Source organism: Morus notabilis, unplaced genomic scaffold (genome assembly GCF_000414095.1).
Source record: "Morus notabilis unplaced genomic scaffold, ASM41409v2 Scaffold802, whole genome shotgun sequence".
Taxonomy (NCBI): Eukaryota; Viridiplantae; Streptophyta; class Magnoliopsida; order Rosales; family Moraceae; genus Morus; species Morus notabilis.
In genome coordinates, this window is record NW_010358472.1 from 19,404 (window position 1) to 39,371 (window position 19,968).

The 19,968-nt window shown below is 33.2% G+C and overlaps 2 protein-coding genes across 2 annotated transcripts; one reads left to right on the forward strand and one right to left on the reverse strand.

Annotated features, from left to right (window-relative positions):
• Positions 1–1,517: 1,517 nt before the first annotated feature.
• Positions 1,518–5,504, reverse strand: LOC21396784 (uncharacterized membrane protein At1g16860). The gene is made up of 4 exons (XM_010092653.2): positions 4,556–5,504; positions 3,372–3,527; positions 2,374–2,585; positions 1,518–2,221 (listed from the first exon to the last, which is right to left on the reverse strand). The coding sequence occupies exons 1-4, from the start codon at positions 5,306–5,308 to the stop codon at positions 2,029–2,031; spliced, it is 1,314 nt and encodes a 437-aa protein (XP_010090955.1). The 5' UTR covers positions 5,309–5,504; the 3' UTR covers positions 1,518–2,028.
• Positions 5,505–16,531: 11,027 nt separating this feature from the next.
• On the forward strand, positions 16,532–19,751 carry LOC21396785 (serine/threonine-protein kinase HT1). Its single transcript, XM_010092654.2, has 3 exons — positions 16,532–16,960; positions 18,241–18,696; positions 19,503–19,751. Exons 1-3 carry the CDS (start codon positions 16,535–16,537, stop codon positions 19,749–19,751), a joined length of 1,131 nt encoding a protein of 376 aa, XP_010090956.1. The 5' UTR covers positions 16,532–16,534.
• Positions 19,752–19,968: the final 217 nt, after the last annotated feature.

Consider the following 19,968-nt stretch of genomic DNA (forward strand, 5'->3'; position numbering starts at 1 on the left):
TCTTTCTTTCCTTTTATTTTCTATTTTTTAAAAAAATAATAATAATAATAACAACGACGGCACCGTATGGGAACCACAATAGTTATTAGATAAGAGGAAAAATAATTGAAGAAACGACAGTGTACATGTAACGGCTAGATCCAAAAAATGGCACCAAAATAGGAACTACGATAATATAAACGACAAGTGTTATTAAAATTCGAGAAGCAAAAAAGGACTAAATACATCAAGAAGATAAACGGTGATGGATAATAAACGTCAATATTTTGAAAATCGACAATAAATAGAAAAAACAACATCCAAAAGTACAATCGGAACTGCAATCGTCTGAATTTTGTTCTAAAAATGTTTTATGCGTAACATACAGAATGTAATCGTTGATGTTGAAATCTGACACTGCGTGCGGCTGGGCACGGTGATCAGACTCTCCTTTTTTGCTGGAACTGATCGAACTCTCTCGTCTGGTGTTTTTCCGTCCGGGAACGGGAGTGGCACTATCCTACACCAATGAGTAAATGAGCACCGTAGTTAGGGACACTATTGTGATATCTACTAATGGTTCCGACGCTCGAGTTAGTGTTCTGATCAAGAACAATAAATAAGTGGGGCCTCAACAAATGACCATGGGTATTTATAGCTTGTTGTTGGACCCGAATTAAACCGGTGACCCGTCTGGAACCCTTATGTATGGCCCTGTCAGGCTTATGTACAGGTGTCATTACTGTGTCCAAATGGAGGGTGGAGACAACTTCAAACAGGAGATCGCATACGGAACTTCGCCTTGCAGAGCGCCTATTGGTCCGGGGGCGTCAACGAATGAGAGAGAAGATCCCACGCCCTGTTCAGCCGCACTGGCAAACTCTGTTCGACAGCTCCTGGGTGTTCGGCAAAGTAATGCGCAGAACACTGATCATTAAACCGATGCCAATTAGACCACCAACACTAGTACTACATAACAAGAGAACCTTTGGTCTGTTGCTTGAGGTTGAGGGATCCACCTTTTTTTTTTTTTTTTGGGCTGAAGATTTAGAGTCGTGTTTTGAATTGATCCCGTTTTTTTTTTTACGTTTAAAAAAAAAAAATATTTTTAAAACGACGTTTGATGCAATAAAGACAAAAACAGAAATGAAAACGATTTTTTAGTTTAGTGTAAAATAAAAGAGAAATGAAAAATAATTTTTAATCATTTTTCATTTTTTATTTTCATTTTTTCTTCTCTCGAGCAGAGAGAAAGAAAGAGAGACATTAATAAATTTTTTTACATTAAAAATAATCTCTTAATAAAATTATCAAACGTATTTTCAAAAATAATTTCTGTCTGAGATTGAAAACGTTTTCATTTTCATTTTCATACAAAAAATAAAATCATTTTAAAATAAATTCTAAACACGCCTAGATTCACTCTACACTCCAATTCCTCTTCGTATTAACATTCTATTTTAGATTCCGGAATCACCTCTAACATGGGAGAAAAATATATTAGCAACCGCTTTAAAATACCAGGCCAAAAAAATAAATATAAATAAAAATGCAACCAAAAAAAAAAAAGAAAAGATGCATGTGAGTGCGTGCTATGAATAGTACATCACTCGTACTCCCACAAATAGTTGCACAATCAAATAGACAGACATGCACGTTCTTGCGAGTAGCTTTATAAAAGAGGGAAAGAAAAATACATCTCCACTTTTCGTACTAAAATTTAGCACAACCAAGCAACCATTTTCCGGACCCTTTTGGGTATCTCTATGAGTTTATGTACATAAAATCAGCCAAAAATACAACGTGCTGCATCATCATCATCATCATCATCCATCTTGCGCTTCACAGGTGAAGTCCTTTCTTCTTGTGGATTTCCTTGTTTTGTGATCTTATCTTCGCGTCTTTTTTTAAGGCCAACTTACACACCTAAACTCGGAATGGAAAAGCAGAGTGGTCTAGTGATATGCCACATTTCCATCAGTCTCACCCTTCAAATATTTACTTGCAGCACCAAACTTCCAAACAAAATCATCGTGGAACTTTAAACACCTATACAGGAATTACATCAGCATTCTGATTATCATCACACGTCAAGATAAGACCTTCGACGTAGGTAGGGAGGAGGCATCGGGACCATTGGCAGCCTGTCGAGACTGGCTCTGCTGAAGGAACTATCATTAGAACATTATCATGGCGTCGGACAACCCCCGTCACGCTTACGGTGCTCCCTTCTTTGATATATCTGACAAACAAGACAAACATCATTAGAAGGTTTCAGTTGTAGATATCATAATTCATACTCATAAAATAAAACACACCACTTTCTGATTTTGGGGGAATGATCGTTGAACATGCTTGGGAGAAGGTAACAAAATTACATAAAAGTTGAAATACCCTTCTTTAAGGCGCATTATACGGTCGTCACAAGAGAGCTTGCGGTCTGCTAGCCAGCCTAAAAAGCTTGGAGATAACTCTCGGTTTTCCTTTGTTATATCCACCACAGTAGCTGGTTTAACGAATGGTGCAACCTTAGCTCCATAGCCAACTTTCACTAAAGCTCTCAATCCAGATTGGAAGTCGGATATGTAAAAATCAGCGACGTATCTCTGTCCATAAGAGAGAACAAAATGTTGTCTATGAACATGGTCATATAATTGTTATCTCAGCATTTGCCTGTAGATAAACCATGATTAGTGCAGTGCATGGCTATTAAAATAGGTATACCAGTTGCCAAGAATACCAGTGTGTCTGATTGATGTTAATTTTTCCAATGAAACCCATTTATAGATCATTTATTTACATGACGGATTAGAAAATTCTTCGGTGAACCTTCAGGTTCTTTAATGGCATAGGATAGTTCTCCATATCGAATTAAAAAACTCGGTCAAGGTCAACATATTACTTAAACAGACGGCCAAATTCCAACCAAATATGAAAATAAAATGTCACCCAAATCACCACTCGACCCTACTTTTAACAATAGCTAATAAATCTCCATCCAGATTCTTCTACCAGCTACTAGTAGGAGAAACAAAAGGATGCTTTAAAAACACATTACACAGGCAATTATTTCCATGTGATATAAGATTCAATTCCTAAAATTTAACGCTTGCTTTATGGTTCTAAAAATGATAGTGCATTCACAAAAAGTTTTGGCTATTACCTCAGAATCTACGAAACATGGATAATAGTCTGTAAATATTATCCCAATACAAATTAGCATATTAATATCTTAATACAAGGTAAAAATTCATGTATACTTTTAGTACTATGAATAAAATTTTCATGAGTTGGTAATCTTGTGAACATTTTTCTATCCAAATGGTAACACTGCTTGCCTAAAAGTCCCCAGTTTTTAAAAAAATGATCAAGCAAGTAGTTTAACAACTTACCTCCGAATATCTAGATCCCCATGAAAAGCATCGGTGTCTAGGATTTGCGGACTTTCCACCCCATCCTTTATATTCATACAGCTCCGTGGAAACATATACACACCTAGGTACTCTTTGGTAGGACGATTCCAGAGGAATACTGCCACAGGTGACAACCTACAATAAGAGATACAAATGATACGTTACTTTAGTGAAATAATAAATAAACATACTAAAACATAGACGTGATACTTTATTTTAGTATAATCCAGTTCAAATACCAACTCTAATTAGAAACAAAGTAATTTCCCACGTTTCCTTTTTATATTGAAAAAATAATAATAATAAGTGGTTGATGTATGCTATAAAAGGATTATAGGCGAAATCCCAAATGGCTTTGGCATTTGATATTTCTGCCTAAATGTCATACTGAATCCCAAAAGTAGGAAAGGAGTCCTCGAAAATGCAACCACGTCAGTTTTGGAGAAGCCTCGATACAAGCCTCAAAGAAGTAAAAACTATTCTCTTCCTGTGAGATCTGGCTGGAAAATACAACCCAGATTTCCATTTTAAATCATCGCCGACCGACCATTTATTCCCAACATGAATAAAAAGTAAAAACTTTTACTATTTTTCCTTGTTTTGGATTTAGACGACACATGGTGAGATTCAGATTACATCAACACGTAACCTCATATTAATTCAAAGAACAATTATTAGTTAAAGATACAAATGAGGGCCTCCCATGTCCTAGGAATAGTATCAATATTTCAATCCACAAATAACCCTCTTAATCAAGCCCCACAAACCCCCCAAAAAGGACAAAATCCCCCTCTTCGGTTCGATTTAGCATTCATTAGATTACATGATTACAAGAATGAGATATTGAAAACAACTCAAATCTGTTTAACAAATCTATTAGGATATTACGATGGAATCTGGAAAAAGCGGTACACTAATATAAGCAAGTATCTCAATACTAAATGCAATATATAACTAATGAATAAAAAAGAAACAAAATTTAATCTTCTCCTTCTCTTTTTTTTTTTTTTTTTTTTTTGCATTTTCAATAAATAATTAGAAAAATCAACTAAAATCTCAGAATATTGTAAACATCATGCGTATATATATATATATATATATATGTATGTATGTATGATGTATAACTAAAATTCTAAAATAGAAAAGGAAAAACGAGTAATTACCCCAGTGACCTTGACGTACTGTCCATCAATAGCACCTCTAAGCTCCGCATCAGGGTATCTCTTGACAAACCCAAGCAAGCCTCTCTTTCCCCAGAAGTAATTCCAAAACACGACCGCCAGAATCGGGACCAGAACCCCCGCCACCGACACCAGAATCACCGCCTTCTTCACCGCCACCATGAGGAACGCCCCGACCAGAAGCCCCATCGCCGCCACCACCAAGAAAACCCACACCACCGCCTTCGAAACCCTAAACCCCACCTTCACCTCCTCGCTCAAGCTCGTCACCGCCGAGCCGTAAACCGCCTTCCCGGTCGACCCGGAGTTCTCCATCTGAGACGCCGACGCCGACGCCGACCTCCGTCCACCGGAGGAGGATCCGAGAGGGCCTGAGCCGAGCGGGCCCGAGGTGATCAGGCCGGTGGGCTGGAGCGGCACCATGGGGCCGGAGAGTTTCTTGGGAATGGGGCCGGAGCCCGAGTGCTTGCTGATTGGGCCGGAGTTGGGCCCGGATCGGACGGATCCGCTGTTGTGCTGCGAAGATGAGGAGGTCCGCGAGGTCTTGATCATGGAGGGATCAATGTCCGGGATGTTGAACATTTTCCCGAGCTCTCCGGATTTCTTGATGTCGCCGCCGGTGTACGGCACGGCGCGCGACGCCATTGTCGGCTGCCGCTCCTTCTGCTGCTGCTCCGGCCTCCCCGAGACGTAGAGCCCGCTGCTGAGCTGGTGAGACGGGATTCGCGTCCCCATTTCTCAGTTAGAGAGAGAAAGTGAGGGGAGAGAGAGAGAGAGAGGAGAGAGTAGTTTCTGAGTGTGTCTCTCCGTGTGTCCCAGTGTGTGTAGGTGAAGAAGGTGAATGGTGATGAGAAAATGGATAGTGAAATGACGGAAATGGGTCTAGAGTTTTGTTTAATTGACGTTTATGTCCCCGTTTCTTTTCTTTAAATGGCGGTACAGAAGCTGCTTGCCTGTTAGAGCCTCAATTGAGAGTTGAGATAGCAACTGATTCGTTGTTTTGGAGGCTGATGAGTGGAGTGATGATGTTATGTGCCTGTGAAATTACCTTTCTAGCCCTGGAGCTTAAAACTCAGTCGGTACGACATTAATCAAACACACGGGACACACTCTAATTGTAGTGGAAAATTGAGGAAGTCAAAAGTCAAACTATGAAAACGTAGGTGAATTACGACGTTGGAATTTTTGAAAGTAACTAGGTGGTCTAATCTCATTCACGATGATGAAAGACACTTACGAGGATTGAAGAATGGAAATGGAAAATGAGAGTTAATCTCATGTTTATTTGTTTTTTTTTATCTTGAAATGAGAGTGAAATTGATGGGCCCCACTCAAATTTGAGATTGAAGAATGGGATTGACACTCCCATGCCCCCTTTAGAATTGAGACTCTCATTCCTAATATTAATATTAATTTACTATTATACTCTTATTTTACTTATAAATACACAATTCAAAATAAAATTCAAAAAATAATAAATGTAACATATATTTATTATTTTATTTGCCTAATATTATAATATTAGCATAATTATTGTTAACTTTAATATAATATAATATGTACTTTATTTTTAATAAATTAATAATATATTTTATTTTTTAACACTATTTTTTTTATATTTTAAATAGTTGTACAATTTATATTTATTATTTTATTACTCAATTATTACACAAAATATTTTAATTATGATTATTTTTAATATAATAAGTACACTATATTTTTTAAATTGAAAATATCAAATTGATTTAAAGGGTATATTAGTACTTTTATACTTTTTCATTCCGATTCTGGGTGTAAGTAAACGTATGAATGAGATTTAGAATGACCCCGATTCCGAATCCTATCACTAAGTAAACAGCTTATTTTGACTTCGATTCCTCACTCTGAATCCTACCCACTCTGAATCCTGCCCATTACGATTCATGCTCATTCCGATTATGTGTAGGTAAACATACCATTAAGCCAACATTTTATTGTCTAAAGGTGCGATTATTAAACGATAAAGAGATGCAAGGAGGATTATAGAGCTATAAATTCGGATCATCAATGGTAAAATCGGCTCAATTTTTTAAGGATGAATCGCCTTACACTAACTTAAAAAAAGATTGACTAACTCAATCTAAAAACTTAACGGATCAATGTTAGGTCGGATCGATACAAAACATAATAAAATTTAAGAAAAAATAAATAATACCTCTTTGATGTTTAATCTACAAATATTAGTTAAATGATTTTTAATTAAATAATTATATAAGCTAAAAATATATTAATTAAGAGTAATGAGTAAAATTTCAGACTCATACACTTTAAAAGTAAGTTCAGAAATTTTCGTTAAAATTTATATTTATATTGAGACACACATAAAAGTTACTCATCCCAAATAGATTTTGGGGTCTGATCATGGGCCAAGCCAGTCCAACTTTTTTTTTTTTTTTTGGTTACAAGTTCATTTGAGTTTTTACATTTTTAAATTGTATTTGTTAGATTCATTCTACTAAATATAGGTTTGTTATCCCACTATAAATCTAAAAAGTTTTAACCTTTTAATTTCCAAAAAATAAACCAATACAAAAAAAAATTTGTAATAAAGTATGGAAAAAAATTTCAACTTCTAACTTTTTATCGGGGAATTTCTACGATAAATCATGAAAAATGAACTATCAACAAGTCTCTTTTTTAGTTGTTAAATTTGTATCAAAAACGGTTTATTTTAAATATTTTTTATTTTAATGTATCATATTCAACAGTTAGAAATGGACTCTACCGAAAAGGATTATTTTTATTATTATTATTATTATTATTATTATTATTATTATTAAATTGTATTGAGGCTTTATACATTCTTAAAAAATGATTTGAATGTCATTAACAGCCCAAAATTACACATTACTGATACTTATATATATATATATATATTTTGCTTGTGTGCAGATAACATTTTATTAATATTAATTTCTTCGAAGAATGTATGGTCTTTTTTTTAAGTGAAGGAATATCAGTTAAAAGGTTATTATTGGCTTCTCCTTATATTTGGGGGTGAAAAAAGAAGAAAAAAGTGGTGAGGGTAATGATGGAAATTGGCTACATAAACCGGTCGGTGGCGAAGCATAACCTTTTTCAGAGCAATGGTGCATAAGGACGAATATATCCTTGTCAGAAAGAGAAAACATAAAAACAAAAACAGTTCGAAATTGTTGATGCACTGATACGCCGGGGCGCGTGTGAATCAAATGCGTTTTTTTTCTCAAAGATGGTTTAATTCCCGTTGTTTATAACAATTTTCTTTCTAATTTATTATTATGCTGATATTTTATTGTAGACATTATTTAAAGTTTAACTCTCATTATGAGTTCTTTCGTTATTTCCTGAATCATCAGCCAGCCAGTGTATAAGATCTATTTAGTTTATGGATTAGAATTGTGAGATTAAAATTATTTTTAATTTACATATATTTTTTATAAGAAAAAATATCGTAATAAATTATAAATCATAATTCAAATCAGAGAACGAATTCTCTAATTAAACGGCTATACATAACGCTCAATTTTTTTATTTAAAAAATAAAACGCTCAATTTCGAATTTGGATTCCAAAAGAAACTTTCATGATTTTCTTTTCCTTTTTTTCTTCAGAAAATGATTTTCTATTGCACTGAAATATCATCACTTCAATTTATACGACAAAAAGAAAAAGTTCTGCTCACCAAAACAATGGGAATTTTTCTGATGTTTTTCTTTAAAAAAAAGATATGGGTATTTTTTGTTAATCAATTGTCAAAATTGTATTATTTTTTTAATTTAATTTTTAATTAAATTTAATGCACATCTAACGATTAATAAATAAACAACACTAATATTTTAAAAATAAAGCACCAAAAAAGATCCCAAAAATAATAATAATAAATAGTGAAAATCACTATTCCTATATAAAATATCCTGACATATAAGTTTTCCCAGTTTTTTTTTTTTTTTTTTTTTTTTTCAAGCTGGAAAACACGAAACTTTAGTTAAAATATACACAGTGCCGCTTAATAAAAACGATATGTAGATTAGGGGTGGCAATTCGGGTTGACGGGTTGTGTTCGTGTCGTGTTGACTCCTTCAGTTGACACGAATAGGTCTGATACGAACACGACCTGTTTATTAATCGTGTCGAAATACAAAACCCAAACACAACCCGTTTATTGACGGGTTGACACGACACGACACGAATAACCTGTTTATTAAATAGGTCATAAATGTGTCGTGTCAACCCATTGATTACCTGTCAACCCGTTTATAAAATGAGTGAAAAATTGGTCGTGTTAACCTATTTATGAACTTATTTTTAAACATGTATATAAAATAAGTGGTAAATGGGTCGTGTTAACCTATTTTTTAACATGTTTATAAAATGGGTAATAAACGGGTTGTGTATTCATGTTACCGAAATATAACACGTTTAATAAACGGGTTATGGCGGGTCAATTGCGGGTTGGCGGGAAAATGACACGTTATTTAATCGTGTTTCACGGATTCGACCTGATTTGACCCGTACTTATTTATGATAAACCCAAACCCGTTAATTTCGTGCGAGTTTCAAGTCGTGTCGTCGTGTCGCTACCCGGATTACCAGTCCTAATATAGATATGTTGTCTCTCTTATTGCAGAAATTCAAATTAGACATATGTTGCCATGAATCGTTTGATGTGAGAAATTCTAATCCCATTCAATATTATTTGGTCATTTCTTAAAGTTATCGGGGTCGGATAATTGCTATCATTTGTTTGCTTCCCTTCTTTCGGAAAAATATATCATGTTAATTATCAAGTTTGGTTATTTTTAGGGCCCGTTTAGTTCACTAATTTGAATTTTTAATTCGAGTTAATATGTGATTTTATGTGAAATTTTTTTACTGTAATAAAAAATTATATGTGATTATTTTTTAAAGTTTTTTACTATAATAAAACTCGAATTGATAAAATAATTGAGACCTTAATACGCTAACAGTGAGAGTTTATCTGGACTAATTTCCACCAACACCAAAAAGAGAGAGAAAGAAGAATTGTGAATCAATGTAAAGAATTACATATTGTTAGAAAATCTTTTAAAAAATATAATTAATGTTAATAATGAGTAGATTATAACAAAAAATAATAATGGGTGGATGGGCCACAAATTAGGTAAAATGTAGGCGTGGCAAATATGGGTCATGGATATGAATCTGTTTAGATTGAAAGGAACAGTAAATTGAAAATAACATTGATATGAATCTGTTTAGATTGAAAGGAACACTAAATTGAAAATAACATGGATATGAACAGATTCATATGAGTGATGGATATGAATCTGTTTTGTCATGAATCTATTAGCCAATTGAAAATAACATAATTACCAATTTAGAAGTTTTGTAATTGCTAATTACCCCCATAATGGGATTAGCAAAAAAAAAAAAAAAAAAGAAGCCCCATAATGGAAACAGCCCTGACTTGCTTAATCATTACTTATTAGTCAATCTGAAAGAGTAGTAGTGACCGGAGACTCCATTAATTCACTTTCAAAACACGTTGGATGCGTTTAGAATTAATTTTAAAATAATTTTATTTTTAATAAAAAGTAAAAATAAAATTATTTTAAGAATTATTTTGAGATTGATTTTAAAATTACGTTTAATTAATTTTTTAAAATATTATTTTAAGTATAATAAAAAAGTAAAATCGTATTTATTAATTAATATATTATAATATTATTGATAAGAATTAAAAAATAAAAACAGAAAAGTAAAAATAATTTTTAACTGTTTTTTAATTCCTTCACAAAAATTACTATCACTGTTTTTATTTTTAAAATATTTGACTAAATAAGCGTCGTTTCGTTTTCATTTTCATTTTTTACTTCTCAAAATACGTAAAAATTATTTTTAAAAACAGTTCCAAACACGCAAGTTAATTCCCAATCGCTTTCGGATCTTTTCCCTCTTTGTACAAGGAAACGAAAAAGGAAGTTCAGATCGTCTTTTGCAATTTTTTTTAATCCTTATTGATTATTGATTTAAAGAATTATGTGATAATGTGTAAAAGAATATAAAGTAAAATTCGTCTGATTTTTATCAAAATGCTATTAAATTATACATATATATTTTAAAAAAATTTATATATTTTTTGATCCATGATTCAATTCTACTAGTAATAATTAATCTGTATGATTATATTTCGAATCATGTTAATTTTACATATGCTTTTTCAATACTTTTTTCATTTTAATGAAATTCTAACCCGACTAAAGTGTTTAGAAATTAAAAACATATATAACTCATAAGAATGCTTTATATATATATAGACAGTTATATACTTTCTTTAGTAGGGTTTTTTTTACATCAGTTTCTAATCATTAAATCTGATTAAAATTACATTATATTAAAAAAAGTATACAAAATTGATAATTTTTAATATAAATCTGTTGGTTGAGATTAAAAAATTATCACTAATTTATTTTTTCTAGTGTTATCGAAGAAACTCCATTTTTTTATGAAGACTTTTAAGTTGAGTTAACATATACATTTGTCTTTTCTGCATGCATGGCAAATGGAATTTTTTGTTTAATCAAAATGTTTTTGAGGGATAGAAAATTGCTCTACAGATTCAAGATTGTATAGATTATGCAGATGAGACGAAGTAATGTGCCATAAATGTTTGGGTTGAGATTAATTTCATTTCATTTTTTTTAATGTCTTTGATATTAAAACTTGTCGGTGGAACAATATGGTCCCCTACTCTTCCAAGGTAGCCATTTTATTAAAGTTAATCACAATTTGGTATAAAATCCAAGATGGGAGAGTTAAATCATTTGATTAGTGACATTTCCTTCGGAATGGATCTCATGTTTATGGCAATATCAAGAGCAAAAAAAAAAGGCAAGTGATTTGACAAATAACGAACTATATGTTGATGCTCTTTTGAATAATATTGCAAAAAAACCCATTTTTCTTTGATACTTAATTGTTTGATTAAATTAGTCGAAAAAATCCCCCCTTTTAATGTTTCCGGCGAGGGGTTTGAACTAGGAAAAGGGCTTTTCCTGAAAAAAATACTTTTTTTTTTTTTTTTTTTGCCTTTTGGTAATGAGGAACAAAAGTTTTTTTTTTTTTTTTTTTTTTTTTTATATATATAATTGATGATGAACTGATCTGTTTGCTCTTTCTAAATGGACCATTTGGCTGCAAATTTCCCTTTCACATGCCCTACTTTCTGGTACATACGGCACTGACGTTTGTTTGCTAAGTGGCAACTTGGGCTGCCCCATTTCATTATTAAGACTCCAAATGTTGGATGATTCATAAGTACTGAAAATCTCTATTAACTGATTAGCCTTGTCTCTGTCTTTATCAGTATTAATAATTTCATGAGTTGGTGATTATAATTGTGGTCAAATTTTCAGCTTATTTGACATTCTGTTGTTTTCCTTTTCCATAATCAAGATGAGTTGGAGATTACATCACTAGTCTAGCAGCCACATATCACTATCTTTTGCTTATTTTGATTAAAAACTAAAATCTTGTTCTTGTTTTTGTTTTTTTACATTTTTAAAGAAAGAAAAAATGAAAATAATTTTAAAACGGTGTTTGACATAATTAAAGATAAAAAATAGAAATAAAAACGATTTTTTAGTTTAGTGTAAAACGAGAGAGAAATAAAAAATGACTTTTAGTCATTTTTCATTTTCTCCCCTCTCGGGTAGAGAGAGAGACATTAATGAGTTTTTTTATATTGAAAATAATCTTTTAATAAAATTACCAAACCTATTTTCAAAAATAATTTATATCTAATATTAAAAACATTTTTATTTCCATTCTCTCGGGTAGAGAGAGAGACATTAATGAGTTTTTTTATATTGAAAATAATCTTTTAATAAAATTACCAAACGTATTTTCAAAAATAATTTATATCTAATATTAAAAACATTTTTATTTCCATTTTCATACAAAAAATAAAATCATTTTGAAACGAGTTCCAAACGCACTTTTTTTTCCTTTTCGTTTTGTCATCGTAGGTTATTTCACACTGCTTTATAAAAACAGTTAAGAGGCTAGCAAATTCTGAAAGAGAATATTTAAGAGAACTTTTCCAGTAAAGAAAAGGCACTCTAATTAAAAAATTATGTTTTAAGAATAATTATTTGTTCGGTTCGCTAATTCGAGTTGAGATGTGATGTTGTGTGAGAGCTTTTTATTGTAGTAAAAAAATTAGATGTGACTGTTTTTAAGAGCTTTTTACTGTAGTAAAACTTGAATCAGTAAAAAGAACGGAGCCTTGTAGTTCAGTTTACAAAAATTGTAAACTTATTTATTTATTTTTAATGTTTATTAGAAAATTTATATATCCATATATTTTAAGAATTTATTCTAGTAAAAAAGACGTTCTTAAAAAAAAATTTTCCTAATTACTAATCGAAAAGGCCTAAGTAAAAAACAATGTCCAGTGACCCTTGATCATCTCAATTTCGTTGATTTATGTACTTTACGTGCAAAAGAACAAGTGCGTTTAACATGTGCTCCACTACAGGCCTGATTGGGTGACTTCAATTTGGGCTTTGTTTGTCTCAGCCCATGCAATGCCCTTCTTTGTGGCCCAAGCATTGTTGCCTCCACATTCATAAAAGCTGAAAGTGAGACACTCTTTTTTTTTTTATTATTTTTTTTATGGCAGACTTCTGGTATGTAATTATGAAGTTAGAGCATCTCTAATATAATGTTATAATTAATATATTAATTATAAATTTAATATTTGAGTGTAAAATATATTTTTTAATATAATGTTATTTATTATGTTAAATTTTTCATATTTTATACTTTGTGGTAAATTTCTCACCAAATATAACATATGAAAAATTTGGCATTTAATTGCTATTGGTTGAAATGTTTATTTTTTTATTTTCTAATTATTTTAAATATAAAAATTTACTTTTATAACTTTCAAAATTTAATTATTATGAGAAAAAGTAGATTTAGCATTTCAAATAGCATTATGCATTAGAATAAAAATAAAAATAATATACCATATCACATTTTTTAATGATAAATATATAATTGAATTAGTATTTACATTGGAGATGATGTTAACACGTACTCATGAGAACATATTAATCAGCTCGTAGTAGTTTTCTTTTCTATGATCAAACCTAACACCCCAACCAAAAAAAAAAAAAAACTGGCATAAAGGCCATCCGAGTAGGATTACAATTGATATTAAACAGTAAGAATATATGAGGTTAGGCTAGAAATTCATGACAAACTATCAAGATATAATATAGTTCTTTTCCCTTAATTTGCTTGAATTAAGTAACTTTAAGAGTTCATCAATGGCAGTCAACAACCATAGTAGGGGTAAGAATTTGATGGAAGGAAAAAATTTGCAAGAGTTACTGAGATTTGGAAGAGGAGGAGGAGGAGGAAATAAAACTAAAGTTTATAGAGCATTTTGTGACAAAACTTATAATTTAAGAGAATATATTCTAACATCTAATAGTTAATTAAGACCCTTTAGAGTGTATGTGGTCATACAATGTGGGAACCAATTCTTGTGTCCTCTTATTTATGTTCCCTTTCATGTTCCTCTAATAATATTATGACACGTTAATTAAAAAAAATTTATCACGTCAATTAAAAAGTTATAACGTAGCATATTATTATTGTAGAGACATGGAAGAGAATAGAAAAAATGAGCATATGAACCCATTCCCATAAGGAATGTGATAGACAACAAGATATTAAAGCGAGAGTGGAAATAAAACAAGCTCCAAAGTCCAAAGGGAGCTTTTTTTTTTTGGCTAATGACTCCAAGGGGAATTTAGCATAGGGGATATGCTCTTTCCATGGTGCGTTTTAGAAAAAAAAAAAAAAAAAAAATGTTGCCTTTCTTTGATGTGATTCCAAACTGAAAACAAAATAAACGTAAAAAAATAAATATAAAAAATTGCTGCTTTTTGTAACCCAAGAGAAATGTTCCAAGTCATTTGTAATCAGAAAACTCATTCTTGATTCTCTGATCGTACAAATGAAATGAAATGAGGAGAGAAGACATTTTCATTTTATTCCATTTTCAATTTCTATTTGTTTCTCTTCTTCCTAGCATCCACCACTTAAAGAGTTCCCCTTTTTCCATGGCAATGCCATGTTGCTTGGTTTCGGAATAAAGGGATGGTCTTAAGCTTGAGAAACTGTTTGTTTTAAGAAAAGAAGATTAAAGAGAAACAAAGAAAGTCTTGCTTTACTTTCAAACAATCTACTAATCAAGCGTGGGGTACATGTAGAGACTTTCATTAGCGAAAGTACTTGTTGTACCTTCACCCCCCCAAAAAAAAAAAAAAAAAAAAAAAACCTTCTTGTATCCAATTTGTAGAAAACAATTTTCTTTTTCCGTTTTGAATGTCGTGGGAGAAGCAATTACGGCTCTATTTTTTTCGCTGATTCGAGTTTTGTTACGGTAAAAAACTCTCAGAAACAGTCATATCTAATTTTTTTGCTACAGTAAAAAACTCTCACACAACATCACATCTCAACTCGAATTAAAAACTTGAATTAGCGAACCGAACGGGACATTTTACTAAATCCATTGATTTTTCAGAGAAACCGTAACAGGCAATTGACAAGAGAATTTAGATCTGTCCTTGTTTGCTTACTTTTATATGGAATCATGAAAATTGGTCAACTATGAACAAGATAAACAAATTGTGTCCAACTGTTATGGTAACTGGTAAACGTCACAATTCTTCCTTATTTTTCCTGTTGAGATCAATTTAGAAACATCTTAAAAGTGGCAAAGTTTTAAGTCAATATGTGTTTGGTTGGTGTATTCGTGTCATGATTTGAATAATGGTTCGTAGTTCGTTACAGTATTTTCTCTCATAAAAAAACACACGTAAATCGAAAATAATTCTGAATCTATGAACCAAATGTCCACACGAAATTGGCCTTTGATTCACTACTTTTCATCTAGTTGTATGGCCCCGCGTATGCATGCCACTTGTATGGATGTATGCATAAAACATATATATATATATATGTATATATCACCACTAAACCCTAAAAGCCCTTATGTGACTACATAATCTTACAAAAAGAGTGGCATTACCGTTAAAAGATGGGGTATAATCCCAATTTTCCGAGGGCAGCAACAAAGCATAATCTGTGAAGCCTTTTGACACTGTGGCCACTTAGCATTTATGATGCCAAAAAGAACATGAAACAGAAATCTGAGGAGCTGGATATGGCCAACTCCAAGGGCCAAAAACTAAAAAAGAAACGAGAAGAAAAGGGAAGAAAAAAAAAAACGCTTCTCTCTCTCTCTCTATAAAGAAAAAAGTTCCCACCTTTTGAACCGAGCAATCACGGGGCACCCATGAAAACTCAGCCTTTGAATTCATCTTTCTACTGCCAAACAACCTAATCCTCCTGACCCTATTAGAAACAGCCGTAAAAATCTGCCTCCCTCTGCTCCCCTTTATCTGCAAGACCCGCACTTTGATGGATTTTCTTTTGCTCGGTTTCCGTTTCTCCAAACCATGTTGACTAATAAGATCCATCAATATCTCATCAATTGGTGTCCTCGTCGCCGTCATGAAGTTGTTTTCATGATCATCAATCGGTCACTTCTTTGATACATAAAAAGCTAGTTAGTCTTAGATTTCACGCGTGACAACATGGGAAAAAAATGTTATTTGGTTCTTCTTGTTCTTCTTCGGTGAGAGAGAGAGAACATCAATGGATGTTTTTGCCAAATTCATGAAAACTCATAATTCTTTTCCACTCTTCTCCGGAACCACCCATGTTTCTGAACCAGTTCATGCACTTCCTCAAATCAATTCACACTTTCAGAAGGAAAACTCCTTTTGATCGTTTGTTTTGACAACAAAAAGACAAAAATTTGTCCACATAAATAAGATCACATCCCATTTCACGTTAAGTACAGGGCTCGAGACATCCAAATATGGCGTCGTCGTGTTTCCACGCGCTTCGTATCAGAAGGTCGAAGAGGAAGCCTTTACCGGTCCCGGCTTCTTCGTCATCGTCGAAAACGCAGTTGAATTCCGACATGGAGAATCTGGAGAGGAAGAGATTCGACAGCTTGGAATCGTGGTCGATGATATTGGACTCGGAAAATGTGGAAACCTGGGAGCCGGCGAAGGAAGATCAGGAAGAATGGACGGCCGATCTTTCGCAGCTGTTCATTGGTAACAAGTTCGCGTCAGGAGCTCATAGTAGGATCTACAGAGGGATTTACAAGCAGAGAGCCGTGGCTGTGAAAATGGTGAGGATTCCAAACCAGAAGGAGGAGACCAGAACCTTGCTTGAGCAGCAATTTAAGTCTGAAGTCGCCTTTCTGTCACGTCTCTTTCATCCTAATATTGTGCAGGTAAATATTTTTATTGACACTTATGATAAGACTTGTTTTACTTTTATGTAATAATCAGCAAAGTTTATGGTTTTGTAATCATAGGCTAAGTTGGATGGATGGATGGATCACATCTTGACTTGGTGGACGGATTTACCCCTCTAGTTACATTATTTGTCTGCTAACCCCGTTCTAGACTTGGATTGATCCTACACAACCAAAAATTTTATTCCCATTTTATTCTCCAAACTATAGGACATGACTATTAAGAAGGAAACCGAATTTTTTTCGATCGAAATTTTAACAGTTTGATTGACTAGTTTGGAATAGCTTTTTTTTATTATTATTTTTTTATTTAAGGAGGGTTGAAACGCATTCAATAAATAAGAAAAGAGCTGCCAAATAGACACCCGAATAAACTAACAAAAACCAAACCTACAAAGTCCAGGGCGAAGGGGAAAAAAAAAATAAAATAAAAGGGAATGAAAACAAAATTTCTGGACAAACAAGCAAGGGCCTAAAGAGCCTATTGACTCAATTTATGAGCGAGGGTATTGTTGGTCCTCCTCATCCACTTAAAAAGATTATGACTAATTTAGGCCTCGTTCGTTTCGCTGATTCAAGTTGAGATGTGAGAGCTTTTTATTGTAGCAAAAAAGTTAGATGTGATTGTTTGTGAGAGCTTTTTACTATAGCAAAAAAGTTAGATGTGATTGTTTGTGAGAGTTTTTTACTGTAGCAAAACTCGAATTCTAAACTCGAATCAGCGAAACGAACGAGGCCTTAGGACATCTTGATAGCTCTAAGACTTGTTTTGGAAAAAGTCAATGATCAAAATGAGATCTGACATGTGTTTGACTAGAAATAAGATTAAGAAGTCTAAACAACTGCAAATAAAGTTTTGTGGAATTCTGTTTCTTCATCATTTATTGGCTACAATTTTTGCTAAATTCTCTACGTGTACCTCTGAAACATTATGTTCTGGCTATGTTTTATACAATATTAGATTCATGTTCAAAGGAGAACATCTGTACTTGCTATCCATATTGATATTGTTGAAATTAAATGCTTTACCAAAGTTGAGAGTTTTTTTTGTTGCTAGATTGATTAACCTTTTCTTTTGACACATTTTTCTGTGTATTTTTCCCGTCTTGCTCTCTTTCTAGGGAATCACCGAAGATATGGCGAGTAAAAACTTAATTGGAAACAGGACAAAAAAATAGACAAAGGATTTGAGTTCTTTTTACCTCTATTTTATTCCCTTTTTTTTTGTTTGTTTGTTTTTTTTTGTTTTTTTACAGTTTATTGCAGCTTGTAAAAAGCCCCCCGTGTACTGTATCATCACAGAATACATGTCACAAGGAACGCTGAGAATGTACCTCAACAAGAAGGAACCCTACTCACTTTCAACAGAAACAATTCTTAGGTTAGCTCTTGATATTTCTCGAGGAATGGAGTACCTTCACTCGCAAGGTGTAATCCACAGGGACTTAAAATCTAATAACTTGCTCCTTAATGATGACATGAGGGTGAAGGTGGCAGATTTCGGTACGTCATGTCTCGAAACGCAGTGCCGGGAGACGAAAGGAAACATGGGAACTTACCGTTGGATGGCGCCGGAGATGATTAAGGAGAAACCTTATACTAGGAAAGTCGATGTTTATAGTTTTGGAATTGTGTTATGGGAACTCACTACGGCGTTACTTCCCTTTCAAGGAATGACCCCTGTGCAGGCTGCGTTTGCTGTGGCTGAGAAGGTCAGATGGCTATTTTAATTTTCAAATGCATCCCTTCCATTTAGTGTTAAAAATGTTGTTTGTGCTTATAATAATTATGGTATTCTTAGAGCATGTGACGCCACAAAAGCAAAGAAAAATACTCGAGACACTATTGATGTTTAACACCGCAACTAATAAAAAGTGGGTCCTTATTTATTAGTCTTATACTGTGAGATCCACCTTTTATTATTGTATCACCAACACTACCAATGCCCTTTAGCATTTTTCATAAATCTCTTACATCAGCGGCGTATCTTTCAATATGAGTACAAATTTAGTTCGCATTGTTTTGTAGGACACAACTTTGTCTTGTCTAAATCCTTCCCACCTAGTACCATACTTTGTTTCTTTTCAAAAACTGTTGCAATTTACTCATTGACATCAATAGTACAAAAGTCACATTCATAATGTAAGTGTCACTTGTGATCTTCTTACACAGCAGAAATCAGAAAAATCCACACGCCATGTGTGGATTGTTAAACTGCACATTGTGACATTGTCCTCTATCTGCCTGAGAGCTTCAAGTGGCTAATATGATGAAAACTAACCTTTACAGTTAGCTAGCATTACACACCAGCATTTGTTTAAGATCTCATACTTGTTCAAAAAATGGGACACCAATTAGATTCATTGTACTACCCCACTATTTGGTTTATGAACCTTTTTAAAAATTAAACTTAAACCCCTAATTGGCTGTATATCTGAATGCAACTTGACATTCAACTTCACATAACTTGGACACAAATTAGATTGATATTTTGTTGTGTTCTGTTTCTATGTGGCAGAATGAACGGCCACCACTTCCGGCTAGTTGTCAGCCCGCGCTTGCGCACCTCATAAAGCGCTGCTGGGCCGCAAACCCCTCAAAGCGGCCGGATTTTAGTGACATTGTGTCTATTTTGGAGAAGTATGATGAGTGTGTCAAGGAGGGTCTTCCTCTTGCTTACCATTCGAGGCTGGTCAGCCGAAACGCCATTATTGAGCGCTTGAAAGGCTGTGTATCTATGAGCTCTTCCATACCTGTACATGCTTGACACCATTAAAGAGGTATTATTGTTACTATAAGTAATATCTTCCATGTCAAAACGTTTGTCATGTTAGTATATTAAATTAGTTTGATTTGTAATTTGTACATTCCTTGTGTTCTTTTCAAATGTGTAATGTAACTATCTGCTAGGATTTTAAGGTTGTTCTTTTCTATAAGTAACAATTTTGCTCCTTACGAAGCAATCAGTAATAACCAATAGGACT

Coding starts and splice junctions, on each gene's coding strand:
- LOC21396784 (XM_010092653.2), bottom strand. CDS start 5,308: ATGGGGACGCGAATCCCGTCTCACCAGCTCAGCAGCGGGCTCTACGTC. Junction 3,528..4,555: donor AGTACGTCAAGGTCACTGGG/GTAATTACTCGT, acceptor CTCTTATTGTAG/GTTGTCACCTGTGGCAGTAT. Junction 2,222..2,373: donor ATAATGCGCCTTAAAGAAGG/GTATTTCAACTT, acceptor CTTGTTTGTCAG/ATATATCAAAGAAGGGAGCA.
- LOC21396785 (XM_010092654.2), top strand. CDS start 16,535: ATGGCGTCGTCGTGTTTCCACGCGCTTCGTATCAGAAGGTCGAAGAGG. Junction 16,961..18,240: donor TTCATCCTAATATTGTGCAG/GTAAATATTTTT, acceptor GTTTTTTTACAG/TTTATTGCAGCTTGTAAAAA. Junction 18,697..19,502: donor CGTTTGCTGTGGCTGAGAAG/GTCAGATGGCTA, acceptor TCTATGTGGCAG/AATGAACGGCCACCACTTCC.